General features: G+C 40.1%; 3 protein-coding genes across 7 annotated transcripts in view; all 3 read right to left on the reverse strand.

Moving 5' to 3' along the window:
* Window positions 1-586: 586 nt before the first annotated feature.
* b3galnt2 (beta-1,3-N-acetylgalactosaminyltransferase 2) lies at window positions 587-8,026 on the reverse strand. 2 transcript variants are annotated; one of them, XM_057342021.1, is made up of 12 exons: window positions 7,802-8,025; window positions 7,383-7,509; window positions 6,199-6,302; window positions 5,567-5,760; window positions 4,350-4,445; window positions 4,092-4,202; window positions 3,702-3,780; window positions 3,170-3,353; window positions 2,118-2,243; window positions 1,618-1,777; window positions 1,167-1,223; window positions 587-955 (listed from the first exon to the last, which is right to left on the reverse strand). In XM_057342021.1, the coding sequence occupies exons 1-12, from the start codon at window positions 7,890-7,892 to the stop codon at window positions 815-817; spliced, it is 1,470 nt and encodes a 489-aa protein (XP_057198004.1). In that variant the 5' UTR covers window positions 7,893-8,025; the 3' UTR covers window positions 587-814. The 2 variants fall into 2 exon arrangements, with proteins under 2 accessions (XP_057198004.1, XP_057198005.1); XM_057342022.1 differs by lacking the exon at window positions 4,092-4,202 and having other exon boundaries at window positions 7,802-8,026.
* Window positions 8,027-8,481: 455 nt separating this feature from the next.
* Window positions 8,482-19,374, reverse strand: LOC130559639 (guanine nucleotide-binding protein G(I)/G(S)/G(O) subunit gamma-4). The gene is made up of 3 exons (XM_057342841.1): window positions 18,901-19,374; window positions 17,322-17,429; window positions 8,482-11,512 (listed from the first exon to the last, which is right to left on the reverse strand). The coding sequence occupies exons 2-3, from the start codon at window positions 17,418-17,420 to the stop codon at window positions 11,384-11,386; spliced, it is 228 nt and encodes a 75-aa protein (XP_057198824.1). The 5' UTR covers window positions 17,421-17,429; window positions 18,901-19,374; the 3' UTR covers window positions 8,482-11,383.
* A 766-nt stretch (window positions 19,375-20,140) lies between these two features.
* The window catches only part of lyst (lysosomal trafficking regulator), a 50,257-nt gene continuing 48,550 nt past the window's right edge, over window positions 20,141-21,847 (reverse strand). For all 4 annotated transcript variants that reach the window (XM_057342837.1, XM_057342838.1, XM_057342839.1 and 1 more), the window contains one exon: window positions 20,141-21,791. In XM_057342837.1, the coding sequence (XP_057198820.1) occupies window positions 21,653-21,791 (139 nt within the window). In that variant the 3' untranslated portion in view covers window positions 20,141-21,652. The remainder of the gene's footprint in view (window positions 21,792-21,847) is intronic.

Below are 21,847 nucleotides of genomic sequence, written 5' to 3' on the forward strand. Positions count from 1 at the left end.
GGTATTTCATCTTTGATTACGGCCGTATTTACTCTGATTGATTTGAGATCGCTTCACGTGCAGATGATGAATCTCTACGCTGTACATTATCTTTTTGCCGCTTTAAGTTTTAAAATACAAACAAATTGGCTCGTTTCAGCTTATTTAGAATGTTGTGTTTGAGTTTAAAATGCTTAACTTATTTTGATGGGTTGAAGTAAAATACAGACATAAGCAACATTTAAAACCGTAAATTGAGAATGAATGATGGATTGTTTCGTTTTGACTGCAGATGCTGGAGTGCAGGATTGTGTCGATGAAAATAGTTCATTTAAAGCACCAAAAATAACCAGCAGAGAGAGAGAGAAGAGAGGTTTTAGTCTGCCGGAGACTCTTGTGGACTCTTATCTAACAGTCGATAGATAGATCTGATGCACCCACATTTCTTAAACATGGGTTTTCAGTTCATCGATGGGTCAAGGAATATCACAATAACAGGTTTACTGAGAAAAAGAGAGGCATGAATTATTTCTAGAAAGTTTCTTGATATATATATATATATATATATATATATATATATATTGCAAACCCCTGTTTTGTGTGATGGATCTAGAAAGAATGGGAAGACAAGGTTTATGAACTTTATTAGTGTCTTGTGTTGACTAGTGTTCACTTGTGATGAAACGATCCCGCCTGAAAGCACAAGCTTCTCAAACGCACTGGATTTCACAAAAAGAGCAAACGAACAGATCAGTGGTCCAGACCAGACATCTGACTCGACACAAAAGTGCTTCTGGTGAAACATGCAGCAGTGAGACGGGCGAGACGTGTCCCGTCAGCGCTTATCCCAGGCACAGCCGCAGGGGTCCCCGCACTTCCTCTTCCTGTCCCAGAGCGAGTGCAGTTCTTCAGCGGAGCGTTGTGGAGATGATAACATATCAACATAACATTCCTTCTCACACAACCATCCCGAGTCCTGCGGACAGACAGACAGACAACACGGTCATCTCACGCAATGTGTGTCCTGACCCATAAACTGATCATTTACAGAGACTAACAATGTCTGAATGTCACTGTATTACATAGAAATGTATATCAAATTAAAACAGTTCTCATTCAATCACACAATTGTGAGGCTTGTAAAAAACACTTTTATTAGACGCTGTATATGAACCAGTTTTATTCACCTGATATTTGCGGGGCCCGATGGCGGACATCCAAATGCCCATACTCACATCCTCCCCCTGTGAACACACACATTGAGTTTTGACATTGGGCTGTCCAAACCATAGCGCAGTTATATGCATGTACGAATCACATACACAATGTTGTGGCATTTTGGAAATAAGTGATGACAGCGACTGAAATGTTGACTGTGGACATGTCGTTGTGTCTGGAGCAGTCGAATGTGTAAAAAACATGAGGTGCATGCTGGGATACTTGAAACAGTTTGAAGCAGTTCCCATGTATGCTGGACACTTGTTGACTTTTTAAAATCAAAACAAACATAGTGAAGTCGTAAATTAACGGTGATAAGAAACGTCTCCAAACCTTCACTCTCTGAAATAAACAAAACAATGTTCATCTTTTGTTCTGTATCGTGTGTTTGCGTATAAGACATGAGAGTAAAGACAGCACCTGGTAAGCTTTCAGATGTTCGGCGTTTTTGGCCAACCAGTCCACCAGATCTCTAGACACCACATATCCAGAGCCACAGGCGAACGCTGGGTATGCAGGACTCGAGTACTCCAGCTCCTGCCATTTCCCCACACGATCAACGGCCCAATTCTGCCTGAAACTGAGAGGAACACAGCGTCATTCAACAACTGATAACTGAACTGATGCACAACTAACGATTCAAAAGATCTGAGCGAATGACAACGATGCATTTATGTTTGTGTTGAACTTACAACAGACATCGTAAGAATATTCTGCATGGCTTGAATACAAACAATCGTGTGTGTCAATGATTCAAACATAAAGTCCATTCAAAACAAAACTTCACACGATATGATTTCTATTACAGGGTATCTGTTCACCCTTGTGTCTTAACCTTGATTTAAACTGACACCGACGCAATTCCACATATGAGACGAAACAGCAGGTCTACATCACACGGAGTGAAACATGTCACTCACTTTCCCCACCACAGACTTCTCTCTGTCAGTCGTCTGTGGTCAGTTTTCAGCAGGACGGCGTCGATGTCGATGTAGCAGTCATCATCCGTCTTCAGCAGCAGTCTGAAGTCAGCGTTTCCCACCGACCTGCGCGTACAGACAATTCACCAGTTTATTCAAAAACATTTAGCAAGAGGAGATCTTTCTAGTTTTAACTCCATCATCATTATATCATCTAGAATCATTGGCTCTTTGGATAAAATGCTCTCATTAGCTTTGGATAAGAATGTCTTTGAAATGAATAAATGTAAACACAACAAAGACCAGGGACACCCATATAGTCAATAAAAAGGATTATATAAGACCCTAAACTAATAACAGAATACTGCAGGACGTTAAACACTTGGACAATTGATGTTTGGACCCAAACTATGACTTATAACCGATAACCGATAATTCTGTAACATTGGAAGCCGATAAACGATATATGGCCGATGTATAGTACCTAAACATTAATAAAAATTCCCTAAGACTGAAACAAAAGGCAAAACTGCATTTATTTGAAAACATTCCCTGCAGAAACATTAGTTCTCTTTTCTCCCCTGAAAATCACTTTACACTAGTTAAAGATTCTTTAACCTTCAAACTTTTCTGATATATTTTTATTTAATAAACAAATGATAAATGTTCTGCAGAGCATTCCAAAAAAATGTTCTTAATAGCCACAAGTCTAACAGGCCCATTAAAGCGCTATATAAATGTAACGAATTATTATTAAAATGCTTTTGGTCCTATAATTTACACATTCAATAAATACTGTATCTGCATCAACAATGTTTTGCTGATATCAGTAAATGAATGATCACGACATTAAAAATGACCATTTATAGGTCGATAGCGATATGGCCGATAATTTATCGTGCATCCCTAAATGGAATCAAATGATTTGATGCAGGCAATGAATCGAGGCGGTACGATCCCATGTGTTGTGCTATCTTCAGTCCAGGTTTTCACCGGTCTGGATATAAATAACTGGAGAAGAGGTTTAGGTGGTGATGGGGTAAAGCACTAACCATTTGTAAAACTGCAGCAGTTTTAAAGGCACATTCCTGTACGTGTCCACAACATCCACAAACACCACATCACCGTATGTGATGCTCTCCTGACGCAGAGCCTCATCCTCCTCTCTCAACTCAACTGACCGCATGTGCTGCCGTCCCGCTCGCCCACGCAACCGCTCTGACAACGCCTGCACGTCTGACAGACAGACAGACAGAGAGAGAGACATTTACTTAATACATTAACATTCACTTTTAATAGGGGTGTAATGATGTTTTGCAGCACGTAAAATACTAGAATATTTTTCTGCTTCAAGAAGGTCTCTCTGAAGGTCAGTTTTATTTAGCTCGATCGTTCAGTGTCAGACATATTCAGCTTTTATTCATTTACACACAGAAGGATCAATTAAACCTTGAATGTTGTCCATTTTATAACGAGCTGAAAAAACAAAGGTCATTTCTATTTCATCACGAGTAAAGCTGCTGGTTGCTGATGAGAGGAAGGTGAGCTCTTACATTACAATGCTGAAGTCAAAAACCGACTCACCGTAAACTGAAAACATGAATCCTCCAGCTAAACCCGGGAAACCCACAGCAGTCCTGTGAGGCAGCGTACCCGCTTCTACCTGGAGAAAAACACCAGAAACTCACTCAACCGCTCCCTTTGTGCTAAAAGTACAAACGATATTGTGAAATAGTAGTAAACTGCAGAAAACAAACATAGTGTTCACCCTAACCACAGTAAATATTTAAGTATACTACAGTATTTACTAGAGTTGATCGATTCTACAGAATACTAGAATATACATTCAAGTGTAGTCATTTCTATAATATACTACTACAGTAAAATCCTAAAGTACACTTTAGATGCAGAAATGACACGTTCTCTTTAAATTCTACAATGTTAGCCAAACCGAAGATAACGTTTTTTTCTCACAGATCCAAACTTGAGAACCCCTCCGCCTGTAATGAGATGAACCGTGGATGTGTTGACAGACATCAGACCGCACGAGTCCTGACACTGCCAGAGAAGAGTTCCCTCAAAACCCTGCGCTCACACATCACATCACGACACGAGTGAAACTACAGCAGCTGCTCATGACCACAACATCACATCTGAAGGTCATGTGATGAGCTGTACGCGTTTCAAAAGCACTTCGACGTTAATGTCAGTGGTTTCTGTTGAATGCGTCACCTTGGGTAAAATGAACTGCTCAACAGGTTTATAGAAGATGCTGCCCACACGAGTGCCAGGACTGACGGTGCTGAAGCGAGCCGTCACGATGGCCTCCTGAGGAGAATGAAATGTTTTGTTAAGGCACGTGTCATTAAAGGCGTGAGGATATAACAGGTGTGTTGTGACGCATGTATATGTAAACATGTTTTCTGATTGACACACATCTAAACAAAACAGAATTCATATCCGGATATTCAGCTGTGATTTGAACCTCTGCACGTCCAACGTGAGATCAGAGAAACTAAACCCTCAAAAACGGACAGACTTGAAGACTTTATTGAATTTGCGCTGTCGGAATGAACAAAACGTCGTGCGGTAACGTCTCCACTTCCCCGTCAAAGACACGAGTAATGACTAGCAGAGATGATGAAAAAGAACACAGGATATTTGAAGATTCTCTTGTGGAAGAAACAAATTAAATGACTTCAGAAAGTGCCGCTGCAATCTCTCAAGAGATGTTGTAACACCAGATATAAATGTTCTATTCAGGACGCGTGTGGTGTAATCGCTTTTAAACCATTCAGAAGATAAACCAAAATATTCTGCTTTACCGTGTGGTGAGATTGAAAAACAAAGCAGAAAACGTCAGTGTCACAGATGAGTGTCATGATTATGGCAGAAGAACCCAGACGCAGACAGCCGAAGTGAACAAAACCACCTTTAAGAAACAAAAACTCACAACGGGGGCAAAACTAAACAAAACGGGAACTCAAAGCGAACACTTTGTTCCAAAATAAAGTCCCAAAATAACACAAATGGTAAATCCACAAACACGGCAAAGCAGGAACAAGATAATTAGCACATGAACATGGTATGACGAACCAGCGCGGGACAGAGAGTACACGGGCTTTAAGTAGGGAACACTAACGAGGGAAGTTAACAAGGGGCAGGTGAGGGGAAACCAACACTAATGGGACGATGACGCGGAAACAAGGGGGCGGGGCCAAGGCACGCGACAGGAGAACACGTGGCGCAAAGTCACAACAAAGGCCACGTGTTTCCACACGTAACACAACAAGCACAGGACACCTGGTACGGTCACGACCCTGTCCACAGAACTAGAGAACTCCAGACAAGAAGGACAGGATCATGACAGACGAGCGTTTCAGGTGTCGTTACACAATCATCACGTGTTCAGATGTTACAGGTACGCTGCGGTGAGATTGTGGTTTTACCTCTTGATCCACCTGAAAGAGTCGTACAGTCACATTGCCCCTGATGTCCTGCTGTGGAGCGTTGAGAAAGACACCGAGCTGAGTGATGACCACAGGATGAAGGACTTTAAAGTCCAGACTGAGCGCAGACACATCAGACAGCACCAGCGCAGAGTCCCCGGGCACGCTCAGTATAGCCATCTCTTGACCGGAGTCTGACAACACACAGCTCAATCGAGTTAAAACAAGAATCACTGGGAGAACGCAGTCAATCAGAGGAAAACAGGACGATTGTTCATCATTGAGACAAAAGTCAATGAAAGATGATGCAGATGTTTGTGAGCAGTAAAAAGATCATAAGCATCATGCTCCCCTTAGAAAAGTAAACAAAAAACAGAAAAATTACAGCGACACATTTGTGAGACATACGAAACATTAGAACACGATGTAGCAGAGAAATCTGCTGTTTAGAAAAGAATCCAAAGTTATCATTTCAGAGCACATGGAGGAAAACACACAGTACAGTGCCCGAGGGACGGAAGAAGACCTAAAACTGCACCTCGTCACTTTTAAAAATGTGCTCAAGTTGAAAAATTTTCTTCACGAAACTGAGAGACACGAGCGATATTTGGATGTAATGAGAGCGTTTGTACCCTGGGTCTCCGTGAGGTTGAGAAGCGTGCAGGAATACGGATCTTCACGATCTTCCTCCGGTACCGAACAGCCATATTCACCGATGATGAATCTCACCATCACCCTTTAAAACAACACACACCTTAAACAGCTTCTGTTCTAGAAAGCTGCTTATACACGCATGCCAAATGTATGATTCGTCTGTTATAAATAATTCATTTTGATTTATGTTTCCATTGTTCCACAAACAACAAAGATGAGGTACATTTCATTTGTGAAGCATTTCATTTACTGCGCATCGCCTCATAGTTACATATTAATGAAGTATAATGAACCACTTTTGTTGAATTTCCAGCAAAGATAACTGTGATAGATATCATTATCACTACTTAAAGTCCCAGTGAAATAAAAAATGACAATTCTTATTTTTTCATGAAATATTGCAGCGTTTATAGTAAACAGCTTATCATTGTGGGTCATTCTCTTTTTAAAATGCATGCGCCCTCATAATCTTCAGTTAAAATCTGAAAATGCACTTCCGTCCTGAAATGACGTAAATTAGACGGCGTGGGCGGAGCATCCGTTAACTCCTCCCCTTCAACTGTCAGTCTGCTGCCAGTTTCATTTCAAAATCAATGCAACAGCTGTTTTTACGCATCCAATCAATTCGCAGTGAAAAACGCAAGCCACGCCCACTCATTTTCTCCTTTGAAATAAAAATAAAAACGATCGCAACTTCTGGTTCAACGGGGACTTCTTTCATACACTTTTTTTACTTTCATGACATCCAGTTATAATGCATATCATAAAAAACGTGTGCATTTCCATTATTCATCTTCTCTCTAAGCATTAAAAAACAAACAGTTCATTTATTGTTTTGTTCTATATGTACCCTTCAGATATCCAATGTGCTTCCCACATACATTAATCATTCATAACAAAAATATGCAAAATCAATAAGTGGAAAAGTTTTGCTCTCGCACCATAATTTTAATGAGCATTTGCCTGAGGCGCCTTTCAAATGATTCAGGAGGCATATTTACAAGATTCTTTATGTGGTTGGTTGGATAGAAAGAGAAGCTTAGATCAACCGGTCGATGTGTAATTCAACAATACAAGCTTGTGTGAATCAATGTGTGTCTAAACTGAAATGGCTTTAATGAAGCAGATATCTAAATAAATGATTGACGTTTGTGATACAGACCGATTCTGGAACACTGGATGAGTTTGAACATATCCCAGCCATGTGTCTCGTATGGCCTGTCTGAGGTCATAGTGATGCCGAGCTGATAAAACTCCCACCAACACTTCATACACAGACTTCTGGGTGTCTATCAGTAACACGTATAACAGAAACATCAATCATAACGATCATAAAGCATGTCTATAAACACATAATACTTAAGTATCAATGTCATGAACTCGAACATTACAGATCTGTCACCATCGAGCCTTAATATTGATAAATGAACACTTGATAAATAACTGTTTCATAAGCAATGAACATTTAATGTTTTCTATTTTTTGAACATAATAGTGTAAATGTCACACCATATTCTCTAACACCCCGTGCGCGGCTCAGAATGTCGTGAATAAGTGTAATATTAAACAGCTGCGCGTTACCTGCAGACCGGAAACTTCTGTCCGTCCAGCCGCTCCAGTGCACGAGCACCGCGACCACACACGCGAGCAGCGCCGCCGCTACACCGCGCATGGACGCGCGGCGGGATCCAGCCGGTGCCGGTTAACGGGTCGCGCACACAACCGAACAGACGCGCAGCAGGACTCGCGTCTGACGAGCGTTCGGGTCGCGTCCGCGTCATGTCTCACTGCATGCTGATGACGACAAACTCAGACAGCCAATCACAACGCAGCTGTCAGCCCCTGCATTGTGGGAAATGTATTCTTTTTTTCCTCAACGAACGTAGAGTTTGGGATTGCGTTTTTGTTGCCACGGTGATTACGGAAGGTTAATTGTTGATAACTATACGTTTTGTATCAAAACAAAACAACACAAATCAAGTTACGTTCATGAATTTGTCTTGCATAACTTTTAAAACGTAAAAATGTAATGGTTGCAATACTCCACTGCGCCACTAGGTGTCTCTTTTGACCACAGAAACACACTGTGCCGGTGGCGCAATATATAGTTAATAATAAACAGATTTTATATTTATTTATTTCAGACCTTTTATAGACCATTTAAAGGATGCACGTATTTAAGAAAAATCTTTCACCTACATTCTACTTTAATGTAAAAACACATTTAAATGAAGCAAACGTTATTCTTAGAATACAGGTAAACTAATGAAAGCAGACAGTTTTCAAATGTTTATTAATTTGTACAACTGCACAGAGCTACACATTCAGACTTCTAAAAGAGAACAGTGCAGAAAAGCACCAACAAATCCAAACATTTAGGCATTGATTCACTAACAGTGTATCTCAAAGTTCTAATAGGTATTCAGTCCATGCAAGTTATGTTTGTTTAGATAACAGCAGTAGTAATCATTTTAAAGACAGTTTACATTTTGTAATTGATTTGTACTTTTGTAGAAATGATTGGGGCTCCGTTCTTTCGGTGTATTAGCAAACACACTTGCACAACCACCTTCACAACCTTCAACAAACCATCACTCTCAAGTAACACATGGTGCATTATACTCATGAAAGTATGTCACCTTTAATCCATCATTCGTGAAATAACCAGTCCACATTCTTAACTTAAATGCTGTCTCATGCAAAGATAGCATTTACGTCTGCACGCTTTTAACTTGATATACAGATGTTTGCAAGTTGCTGCCACAAACCTGGACGACAAAACATGACCGTTGTCCTTCATCCACCCGTGTTCACTTTAAAGGGGCTTTAATACAGAATACAGAGTCAACACCTCATCAGGAGCTGTGCATTAATATAATAACACTTTGATTCGTATAAATCCATAAAGCCTAGACTAAAATTACAGTAATATAAAGAAAACATCTGACATTGTGCTTTTTTGTTTTAAATAGGAAAAAGCCTGTGAAATAACAGTGTAGAGGACACGCAATCGTCACAGTACTTGGCACTCAAAAATGACCTCTCGATATTCACACACAATCTCTCATAGAGAACACACACACACACACACACACACACACACACACACACACACACACAACAGGTAAACATGCAACCTCTCCGTTTGGCATTTCAGTCAAAGGCTTTGCTGTTTATATCAGGACAGGCAAAAAACAACTGAAGATCTATCATAAACATGCCCAGTCGTGTAAGGCCCTTCAGAGATGGTGAAATAAATCATTATCATTAGGAGCAAGGTGATTGAGACAATAAAATCATCCTATTGCATTGTGGGAAGCTTCCAAATAACTTTGTGATAAACAAAATGTGTTATAATCAGCATATAACTGTGGTGATTTGAAATGAACTGGGTAATGGAGTTAGTTCTTCCGGTTGCGTGCGTCTCGCTGGAGTCTATGTGCCAGATGGGGCATCCGATTAAACACATCTGTACAATCCGACCGTCATTCAGCACCAGATGCACAACACAACACCTCCAGAACTGAATTCTGACAGCATCATAGAGAGAGAGCCATCTTTCAATAAAAACATCAAACTCAATTTGCACTGGCTCTCAGATCGACAGGGGTATAACAAGTCTAGTATTACAAATAGTGAGTTCACATGCTTCAAAAATGGACGCCCTTATTTTTCCACGAGGAATCAAAACCTGGGCCTGTATTCATGAAAAATCTAAGTGCAAAGAGTTGCTCCTACGAAAACTCGTAGAAATGCGGGGGCGTTTCCCTCTAAAATTAAAGAAAAGATGAGAAGAAATGTGCATGACAATTTCCATATTACGTTTACGGTTTATCAGATTTTTTATTGTTTAGTTTTTTTGTGTGTGTGTGTGTGTTTTTCTTGGTTTTGGTTTTCTTTTACAGCTGCTTTGTAGCTCAGTGGTAAGAGCATTGCGTTATAACAACGCAAGGTTGTGGGTTCGATCCCAGGGATTGCACATACCTATGTATAGGATAAAGCAATGTAAGTCGCTTTGGATAAAAGCGTCTGCCAAATGCGTAAAATAAAATAAATAATTAAATTAAATTAAAAATCAAATCAAATTGAACGACAGCGAGTTAATAAGACACAACACATTAGATTGTGTAGGGTTCATGTTATGACCGATCCTATTAGAGACACGCTAACATCTCCAAAACAGCGCAGAAATGCCATGGCGCCAGAAAGTCATCATTGCATTAACACGTTCGGCAGCTGGAAAAATGCAATGATGCAGCAGAGATTTGCGTCTGTCACAACCTTCTATAAGCAAAATGATCACACAAACAATATATATATATATACTGCATGTGTACGGTAAAACAGAAAATTTCAATTTAAGGCTTATATTTAGATCCTATACTTAAAAGAGCAATGTCGTCCTTGTTGGGCAACCAACCAATCACAGTCTTCAAAAGACTGTGTCATACGCAGCAACGGGGTCGGCCCCGCCTCCTCACTGAGATAAAGGATTCTAAGAAGCTTTAAGAACACGGGCCCTGGTCTGTTTGTCACAATGTCATTTGGAAACTCAAACACTTCTGCTTTGCTTTTACAGTAAAAAGTCTAAATATGATCATACTGGAATGGGAATGGAAGTCATTGAAATTGAAATAGAAATACACTACCAGCCGAAGATTTGAACATGCCTACTCGTTCTTTATCGCTTTTCACATTTCAGAAGAATAACCATGATCGAAATATGGGAATAATATCGCGGTTACCGAACCATATTCATAAAACGCAAAACATTATCTGAGCTGCATGAAAAACGATTCAAGTCAGCCGTGTCCGAACGTTTGACCGGTAGTGTGCATCAAATAAGTGTCGGTTTATAAAATTGTCTAAATATCAAAATGCCGGCTCTTCAAAATTCCTCAGAGAAGCAAAACGAAACACAAAACTCTCTCATGTCGTAAGCAGTGAGAAAGGCTGTTCTCTAAAATACGAAGCAATAACAAACCTATGAAACGAGACGTGAAACGCTCAGACTGGGTTGCCAGTTAAATGACCGCCCACCCCAAACCCCCCCACAGGCCTTCAGGAGGGATCGGATCCATCAACAGATGTGACTGCCGTTCAAACACAGCTCAAGGGCAGCAGCCGGGAACACAGAATCACCACCTGTGACGCGGCCCGGCCTCAGAGGATGCTGCAGAAGAACTTCTTCTCTCTGAAGGGGTTTTCTGACGCCGGCACGGGGACGATGAGCGGATCCTCTCGTATGTGAGCGTCACAGTATGCCATCAGATCCGCCGCCGCCTTGGACACCTGAAAACATCAACATACGGACATAAGAGAGTTTGGAGAATGATTCATCACATGCCACATTCGGTTTCTACGCTCCAGTCGACTTAAAGAAACAGTTCCCCTAAAAATGAAAATTCACTCATCGTTTCCTCTCCTTCGAGTTGTTCCAAATATGTATAAAATGTCTTTGTTCTGATGAACGCAGAGAAAGATATTTGGAAGAATGCTTGTAACCAGACAGATTTTGATGGAAAAAAATGGTCATCAAAAGTGCCCCAGAACTGTTTGCTGTCCTACATTCTTCAAAATATCTTCTTTTGTGTTCAACAGAACAAAAAAATATATAAAGTAATTTATACTATACTATGGTAGTCAATGGGTGTTGAGATCTGTAATAAACATTCTTCCACATATCTCAGTCTTGTTCATCAGAACAAAGACATTTATACACATTTGGAACTCGAAGGTCAGTAAATGATGACCGAATTTACATTTGTTGTGTTTTTAATACAATCTCTGGAACAGCGGATGAATGGTGCGACATATTTCGTCTATTTCAGAGGACTTTTTTTATTTCTCAAATGTCATGCTGCATAAAAATGGCAAAACATGACATTTATTATCCTGCATCATATTCTCCACTGCGTCTGCTTTCTCTGCACATGATTTTATTCTCGTGACCTCCTGCTGATCATAAAAGTTCCCTCAGGGAACTTGAATAAAAAGACATTTTTTAAATTCAGAGTTTATGTTACAAAACTCCCGACTCAAACTGTGTTCATCTCAATGAATCGTGAAGCATGAGATCATTATTATAGCCAAACAAATGTAGACATCTGCTGGATTTCATCATTCTCAATTTGACATAAGCCAGATAAAGAAATAATGATGTAAATAAGCAACACTAAATATGAAACTTTTGACCTGCGCTGTTTAAGGATGGCTTATTGTCAAGTCATCAAACGTATGATGTTCTGCTGGTGGGCACTTTATCAAATCTTTTAAATCTTGGCATAGAAAAGGAAATCGATAAACTATAGAAAAGTTGACAATGACTGCAATCAAAATGGTCAATTTAATATCATTATGCAATTTAATATTCATATTGACATGCACTGTATATCCATGTTCGTATATTTCTTTCTCCTTATTTTATTGGTGTTGTACATTGTACAAATTCTCTTCATTTTCTGAATCTTACATTTTCAGATTTCCTTCTATTTTGATTTAATTTTAGTGCATACTGTAGAAAGATTGATGGATTCCACTCTATGTCACGCTGTGATAAACTAACCGAGGTCAAGTGACTTCTCACGTCGGATCAGAAACAAGAGTTCTGCTGATGCATGAATGTGAAGAATAGTTGTGTGTTGTTGTAACGTGTTGATGTGTTCCAGAGCTGATGATGCTGAGGAGAGGCGCAGATGTTCTGCTGACCGGAGTCAAATACAGTCGTGTGTGTGACGCTCTCAGCCAGATGCTACACAAACAAACACACAAACAACTACATTTCTCATCCTATCACACGCTTCACTCCTGTGGGGGAAGTACAAAAAATCATGGAAATACTTGGGTGTATGTGAAAATATGGTCATTATGCAATACCATGGTGTCTATCAAAATACCACGGTAAAATCTGATACCATCCACAGTACTGAGTTTGTTTCTAATGGGATGTAGAGTTTATGTGTCACTTGACAGTGAAGATCCACAGGGTGTGAGTTTAAAGTGTAAGCGTGCTTCCGCTGAGCCCTAGTGGACTATTCCAGTATTCCAGAGAGAAGAGACCCAGACCGCTGCTGCTGTGAGCCTGTAATTACACTGACGATGGAGTTTCACTAATGAACATAGAAGAATTCATGAAGTGACGATCTGTCAATCAAACCCGCCGCTGATCTGTCCGTTATTAACATCTGCAGGATCCAACACGATCTCACAGCAAGAGGTGTGCCTCATTCCTATGAAATTGTGTGGTTTGCAGCAGTGATGGGGAGGTTTCTTTTCGTTTTATTCACTGCGAATTCATACACATTGGGTCTCATTTATCAATCGAACGTAGAAACGAGCGCAGAAATCGTCTTACGACAGGGTTTACGTGTGATTCATCAAACATTCGTACGCCGCCAATCTCATCGTACGAATGATCGTACCTTGATAAATGTGGTGGCTGAAATCAGTCGTAATTTACATTCAGGGACTCTAGATTTTGCGACATGGAGAAACGTAATCTGGCCAAAAAGAGGAATTTTTCCGATTTAGAAATGAAAGTTTAATCTTGGAAAGCGGAATCAAAGGAAGTAAAAAACAGTTTTGGAAAGAGTTCGCTCGCGCAGTCAACAGCGTCGGTGTAGTGAACCGATCTCCAGCTGAGGTTTGTATTTTTTATTGGATATTTATGTTTTGTAAATATGACAGCAAATATTTTATTTTATTTTATTATAGTGTTTCACTATTATAAATTTACACTGAAAGTATTGTTGTTGCTTTACATGACTTTTGCTTTACAAAATTAATCTGACTTCAGTCTTGAAAAACTTTATGTGTTAACCGAATGTAGATATAAATTACTGATCATTTTTAGGGCGCAATGTTTATATATAACAAAGAAGCTATCATCTTGCAAATAGGTAGACTAACCCATTGCATATACTGTCAATATATTGATTAGGCCTATTGTAGTTTTTAAAATGTTTGACTTTTAATTGTGCATTTTAATTGTCGTAAATGATCTTAGAACTAGCATAAAATTTCCTTAAAGTTTTGTACAACAAAGCGCCCGTTACCTTGTAATTTCAAACAATTAAATGATCATATAATAAAGAATGAAATAATTCAAAATACTTTATTAATGTAATGAAAAAAAGAAGCCGCATCGGAATCTTTGTTATACTAAACGAAAAAACTAGTGCTGTCAATCGATTAAAAAAATTAATCGGATTAATCACACATTTTCTGTGATTAATCACGATTAATCGCACATAACAATAATATTTTAAAATATACTTTTACATTTTAATAATTTCTTTAACAGCGTCATTTTATGAATGAAAGAAAACATTTTGATATTAGTACTGTAACTGATGTCTCTATTAAATTGATTATTTTAACATTAATTATAGCCATTCAACAATATAATTGAGAGCTACCATGAAATATACAGAAATTGAAGGAAGTTCTCAAACACTTTACAGTCTTTAATGCTAAATTATAAATTAAATGCAGAAGAATTCTCATTAAAGCTACAAAATCACATTGATTTCTTATTTTATTTTCTTCTTTGATTAACATTAGTGACAGGAGTCACAGCAGAACGCGGCCCCTTTAAGAGCTGTCTCAGTACGCAGATCTGACCGTCACCGCACTCCCATTTTCACAACTCTTTGCATTCATTTAAGATTTTATTTTACACCTTGAAGTCTGTGCTTAAGAAAATGCTAGACAAAAAGGGCTTTCTGACATAATCTTGTGTGGTTTTATCCATTCAAGCACGAAAGAGAACTTAACACGGATGCGCTGTCTGACAGAGATTCACCGACGCAGTCTTCAGCCCGTGACTGTACACACCAGACTGGACCTCGCGTTGCGTTTTGCCGCGTCCCACAGTTTAGAAGCTGTCTATCTTCATTGAACGCCTCAAAGCAACTGTTTCAAATCGCGCTTAAGTGGTTTAAAAGCCTGTACACGAATAAGAGTGTGATTACATAATGTGACGCTAGACAAAGAATGTCAAAACAAACCGATGCTGCGTTAATTGCGTTAAATATTTTTCACGCGTTAATTTGAAAAAATTAATCGCATGCGTTAACGCGTTAACGTTGACAGCCCTAGAAAAAACCTAATCTTTCTATTTGTCATGATTCCTTTTCAGTTATCAAAAGGGTAAAGCGTACACAGACCTTCACCCTCTCAAAACTTGCGTACACGAACTGAGACCTGTCGTGAGATTTGATCGTAGCAACCGCTCACGTCCATACTGATAAATGCCAAGTTTTGCGTGGAAACGATCGTACGCCCAGTTTTCGGTCGTACGCTCGTTTCATAAATGAGGCCCATTATGTTTTAAACACAGATGAAAAAGTTACAGATTTCAGCCTAAATAAACATCTGACTCGTGAGTTTTAAACTCGTGACATTTCATGCAGTGTAATGCCGCGGTCACACTTAACTTTTGGCTCCGTTGACTTCCATTCATAAGCATGTGAATGCGACAGACCGGAAACGCGAGCCCGTCTAAAGATATTTTCCCATTTCGCTGCATAACAAAGTTTAAGTTCAGTGAACTCTGACCTGCGAATTCCCATCACGTGAGTGCGTGAGACCAACAGAAGATCAAAACGTCACAGCGTGACCTCTCGGTACAGAAATGTCAAAGATGGAGGAATCGCTCCCGCCCATTTTCGTACCACCGTCCGAAGGAATTTCACATGCTCAAAGTCAAGGCATAACTCTGGTGGTTTGTGCCGCGAACATGAACGTGACCTCAGATCATGTGCTTTGTTGAGTAAAGACTTTCCTTAGTGATCAGATTTAGGATTTACTCTCTGTGGATGATAAGTGCCTGGCCAGAGAGATTTTAGGATGAACTCCTCTGAGGTGGACCAGAAAACAAACACATGCCAAAAAAGAAAACAAGAAACACATTCAAACAGCTCAGATGCGGAACACAAACACCCTAGCAACCACACAGGACACCTTAGCAACACACAAATTCTGTCTCCAGAGCAAGCACAACATCTGTACAAACATCTGTGTTGAGCTGATCTGACGTTTGAGACCATCATAACAAGCTTAACATGATGGGAAATAATGATCACTGAAGCTTATGAAAGTGTTCAGCTCATCTGATTCTCTCCAGTTTCTCAGGACACAGATAATGACAAGCGTTGTGTTGTTGTGAGAGGTCAGAGCACATGAGACGCATCGCAGCAGTCAGATGATCACACACACACACACACACACACACACACACATTAGTATGATGGAAGTGTCCCCGTAAGCCATGTTTACGTTGTTCTACACATGATTTGTGTCCTCGTAAACCATGTATTCAAGCACACATACACACGCTCATGTTACAATACATCAGTAACTCCTCTTCCTTACACAAAAGTGTATTCAAGTATGCAATTGGTATACTTTGTTTCAATTATTTCAGTTTACTTTTAATGTTCTTCTCAGAAATATACTTTAAATTATACTAAAGTATACTTGACTTACACTGACAGAAAAACCGAAGCTCAATTTCACTACACTTGCTCAATCTACTTCAAGTACACTTAAGATATTTACAAGTTGAAGTAAAAAATGACTAAACTAGCAGTATACTTAGAGTTTACTTCGATGTGCACTTTCATTGCTTCTCACGCACCTCAGTACAAATGAAAAGCAACAGCGCATGTGTAAATCAGATTTTTGGTTTGCTATTTTTGGCCGAACATTTGCTATGTGCTCCGAACGGATCATCTCACACACATCTCAAGTACCTCAGTCCATATTTTATTCCAAGTAAATGACCACAGCTGCGACTGGACTTCTCTAAACGCTCATTTAATCTCGGTTTAAACCATTTCTTCATTTCCAAATGAGCTATCTGATCAGACCCCTGCCAAACTACAGCCTGAAGAGAGCTAAAGTCATCTGGACACATGATTATTGTCATTATGACACAATCTATGTTAAAACATTATTATATCGCATATCAAGGTGCGAATGGCATGTGTTTGGGGCGGAACTACCCGTTTGTCTAACAAATGGAAAACCGGTAAGTTCTTTACAATAATCCCTGGCACGTGTATTAAGAAATGAAATATTGCGAGTTTGTTTTACACACCTTTATCCGGTCCATGCAGGCTTCCATCTTGAGCTGCTCAACGGCCTTCCGGGCATGAGAGATGCTCGCTGTGCTGTTATTGGCCATTCCATCCTTCATGATTGTGTCCTGCACGCAGAAGACATTTACACACTTTATTTGTGTTTTTATGTCATGTACTGTATATTATATACTGTAGGCACACTGGGCAAATAAAAGTCATTTGGATTCTGATTCCTGAAAATGTCACATTAAAACCAAGCAATTCAAACTAAAACCACTCATTCATTGAGGGTAAATAAAAAATTGGTCTTTTTATTAACTCATTTAGGTTCTTGGTAAACTTGCAAAGCTGACCATTTTCTTACTATAAATCATACCTAATAGTAAACACCATGAAGCTCTAACCATTGCATTTATGTAAACACATTGTCACAGGTGTAGAAAAGGCCCAAAATATATTTGTTTCACAGTTAAGTGAAGTAAGCTACATAAAAAAAGAAAGGAAATTCCCTAAGATGACATTATGAGGCTTCAACCCTTGTATTCAATTAATGGCCATTTTTCAACAACATTTTTTACAGTGATGGATCAGAATGATACTGTATTTAACGCCCTTTTCTAGTCTTGACTAATAAAAGTTCACTTTGATTTTAAATGTCAAAAGTTCTCAACACAATCTTACAACAAATCCATATATAAAAAGCTGTGATTTTCACCATGATTTAATCTTCTTGTAGCACGATAACATTATAAAAACAACATGAAAGAGCAAAACCTATTTCTAAAATGTAAAATTAGGCCTACTATTATTTTGTATTGTCTTCTAATGTTGTATTACAGTGATCTCAACAGATCATTGGGGTTAAATACGACAATAATGTCAGAAGAGTACAGTAAACACAGTAAATACAGTCATTCTACAGTAACGTTTGGGGGAATCCCAGTTTGCGTCATTTGCAGCTTCTGTGTTTCACAGTCTATAATGTAACCATACACATTCAATTAATGTCTATAATCAGGTGTATTTGGTGAGTTGAAGTATTGTCGTGATAAATCCACAAGAGGCCACATCACCGTGATCTCTTCTCGAGCAAACACACTGAACGTGGGCGCGCCACAACCTCCTATTTTAATATCTGAATTGGCCTTTAGAAGCCCCAACGGTCGACAAACGCCGTTTAAATGTGCAGTTAGGCTTCCAGCCGTCGGAATCCAACGCCCAAGAACGCGGAAGGCGTTACGGAGCGCGTCCATCTTTCCTTCTCACGCGCTTCTGGCCAATTCAGCGTTCATTCTGAAGCGCGAGGGATCCGTCCATCCATCATCCCTGGACGGGATCAACAGCACGAACGCGTTTCCATTCGACACGTTAAGCATTAAATATTCGAGACGAGCCTAATTCAGCAATAAACGGTTATCTACTCGCAAACAGTCACATCGTGACATCTCCAAATCGTAGGAAATGACAATAAATGTGGCAGTAAACCGTTTCCATAATTACGCAACAGCACCTCAGCCTCCGATGAAACAGAACAGCGCGTTTCTTTCTCGCGCACGTAATTCAGAGAAACACATACGAATACATAATAACACCCACCTGAATTGTCAGTGGTCAGACTTCAGTAGATCAGGAAAAACGGTTCGACTCCACCCAAACGGGGATTTGGAAAGCGATGGATGAGGGAAAACCCCGCAGCACCCTGGACAGAGGCGCTGGTCACCGTCCGCTCCCGTGTATTCGCCGAACGCGTCAAACGTCGAGTATTTCCCCGCGTTCCGCCGTATCGGTCGATTCGGTGTCAGTGTACGAGCGTCTATCCAGATGTGAGGGGGACCTCGGTGTGACGCACGAGCCCGGGGACGAACGAAGGTGTATCGCTGCGCCTTTAAGAACGCGGTCGGATGCTGCACGCGCTGCGCTGGGCGCATGTACCGAGCATCCGCTGCTGTGATGAGATGAATCTTAGCACGGCCTCATCATCATCACCATCACCACCACCACATAACACACTGTTACACCGTGATGGTTGATCCCTGCTTCATTTGACATCACTGGGTCTCCCGGTAGCACGGATTACGTCATCCTCTCCCGATGACGCAACGCAATGATTTCAAGAGTCACTACACGTTACATTAACAGTTTAACGGGTTTGATGATAATGTTAGAGTAGACTGGACCTTACAAAAATAAGTCTACTTAAGTATACCTCAAGTTCATTTTATTAAGAATATTTTAAAGTCCCAGTGAAATTAAAAGCGTTTATAGTAAATAGTTGATCAATGCGGGTGATTTTCTTTTTAAAATTCATGTGCCCTCATAATCTTGTTAAAAATTCAGCTGAAAATGCACTTCCGCCCTGTAGTGACTATCCCATCTCAAATGAGGTTAATTAGACGGCTTGGGCGGAGCATCCGTTAACTCCTCCCCTTCAACTGTCAGTCAGCTGCCAGTTTCATTCCAAAATCAATGCAACAGCTGTTTTTACACATCCAATCAATTCTCAGTTAGCCACGCCCACTATTCTTCTCCTTAAAACGATCGCAACTTCCGGTTCACGGGGACTTTAAGCAAGTATACTAATACCAGTGTAAGTGTATTTCAGTTGGTATTTGGAATTAAATTAGCCAGTTTCCGTTTATAAAAGTGTACTTTTAAGCATAATCAACTGTAGAAACTTGACTGAACGTATCCTTATTTTTCATTTTAAAAGAAGTGTACAACTAGCACACTTGAACAAAGTTCTTGTTAGTAAGAGAGAACAGATTAGAATAAACATAACATCACTGAGAAAGAAGGGTCCAACATTTCTTCAATATTTATAATAATATTACATATATATAGGTCACATATTTTATTACATTTCTTAAATACAAAACAACAAAAAAGGGAATAAATCTCCCAGCCAGGCATTTGTGAATACATCAGTCCGAAATAACACAAACCGCCGTTAAACAAACTTCTGCTCCAACACACTCACATCTCATCTTTTCTTTACACGCTCACGTAATGTTGCAGTCAGTAACTCACGCACGCACAGTCTGTTTCAGAGGAATGCGATCTGTTCAAGCATGACACTACTGTGCACAACAATGATGACATATACACGTGTGATGCAAGCGTGAAGATTCAGACACAAAACAGCCAAATAACCAGTGGGCCTGTAATCAGCAGATGAGTTCTCCCTAACTAGTAAACCAAGTCTGAAGTGCTGACTTTCTGGATCTGTACTGACATTCAGCATCATGCACTCTGTAGTGTGGAGGAAAGAGAAGAAAACGCATCACTAAAGTCACGTAAGACTAACCTGTGAGAAAATTAATACATTTGTGAATTAACAAACACCAAGTCAACGATCACCTCTGGATCTCTGTCTGATTCCGTTTCATCATTACTTCTGAATTTAGAGCAGGTGGCACTTAACACGTCACTCACATCAGACTGTGTGATGTAGACGAACACTGCTCAGGTGACTTTTATTGCATTCAAAGGTGCGTTCTTTGAGACTTTCCTTCAAATTAAATCAAACCACAAACATAAACTCCCTCTCTCAGTGAATGTCACCCAACAACATCCTTTAGTGTTAGTGGACGATGGGTGACAAAACTATTCGACACACATCATGCAACACAATATCATTTATTACCAAACAAGAACAGAAAAGAGTAGAACAGTATAGAATAGAATACTAAAGAGCATATACATGTCGTATAATAACCTAATATGAATCTGAGAGGTCACCTCAACACACTCCACCTGTCTCAAGTGCATTCATGAATCAAGAACAGGAGACTTGAGAATAAAGAAATGTGCTGCGGATAGGCAGAGCAACACGTTAAAACAGAGCTGGAGTTCAACTGTTACTCGTGACATGCACACACATTCATGACATCACGCATGCGGAGGTCTGCGCAGCTGCTCTGCTGTGATAAAGATCTCATTTATAGTTCGGCATTTCTGTTCTCAGGAGCATCTGAATGGTCAGCGAGACACAAGACAAAGGGAAGGAAAGAGAATCAGGCCCTCGAGCGTGTAGCCTGGACGGGCCAGACTGTAGCAGCATTCCAAATCAAACAGCACGAAACGCAAATCAATACAAACAAACAAAAAGAAGATTTGAGAAATGATACGGGATGAGTGTTCCGTCATGTGTAGAAATCTGTCATTCTCTCCGTTACAGGAGCACAACAGCAAGCCTGCTCATGCGTGTGCATTCCCATGACTTTTAAGGGGACGGAGACTGGTGTCACGGGCAGAGCTTTGTGCATGCCGGCCTCTCCTCTTCATGGGTCAGCGGGATCGCTCGGAGCATCTGTCCTGTGAAGGATTGTGGGTAATGGCGGGGTGGGAATCAGCCTGCGGCGTAGCTGCTGAGGAAAGAGTAAAACATGGGCAGCTTCATGCGCTGCTGGTCTCGTCTGCACCACGCGATCACGGTCCCGTCACTGTTGGCCGTGTAAAGGTGATGTCCGTCACACGAGAAGGTCAGACTGAAAGAGAATCGAGGGCTTGTTTTATATGGAACTTGTTTAGTTGAGATCCAGCC

Source organism: Triplophysa rosa, linkage group LG9 (genome assembly GCF_024868665.1).
Source record: "Triplophysa rosa linkage group LG9, Trosa_1v2, whole genome shotgun sequence".
NCBI lineage: Eukaryota > Metazoa > Chordata > Actinopteri > Cypriniformes > Nemacheilidae > Triplophysa > Triplophysa rosa.

What these genes read in the sequence shown, in the direction of transcription:
- b3galnt2 (XM_057342021.1), bottom strand. Translation starts at nt 7,892, where the DNA reads ATGCGCGGTGTAGCGGCGGCGCTGCTCGCGTGTGTGGTCGCGGTGCTC. An exon ending in ATTCATGTTTTCAGTTTACG is followed by an intron (nt 3,354 to 3,701) that starts GTGAGTCGGTTT and finishes TCTGTCTGTCAG; the next exon opens with ACGTGCAGGCGTTGTCAGAG. An exon ending in AACATCTGAAAGCTTACCAG is followed by an intron (nt 1,224 to 1,617) that starts GTGCTGTCTTTA and finishes GTGTGTTCACAG; the next exon opens with GGGGAGGATGTGAGTATGGG.
- LOC130559639 (XM_057342841.1), bottom strand. Translation starts at nt 17,420, where the DNA reads ATGAAGGATGGAATGGCCAATAACAGCACAGCGAGCATCTCTCATGCC. An exon ending in CCTGCATGGACCGGATAAAG is followed by an intron (nt 11,513 to 17,321) that starts GTGTGTAAAACA and finishes TGATGTTTTCAG; the next exon opens with GTGTCCAAGGCGGCGGCGGA.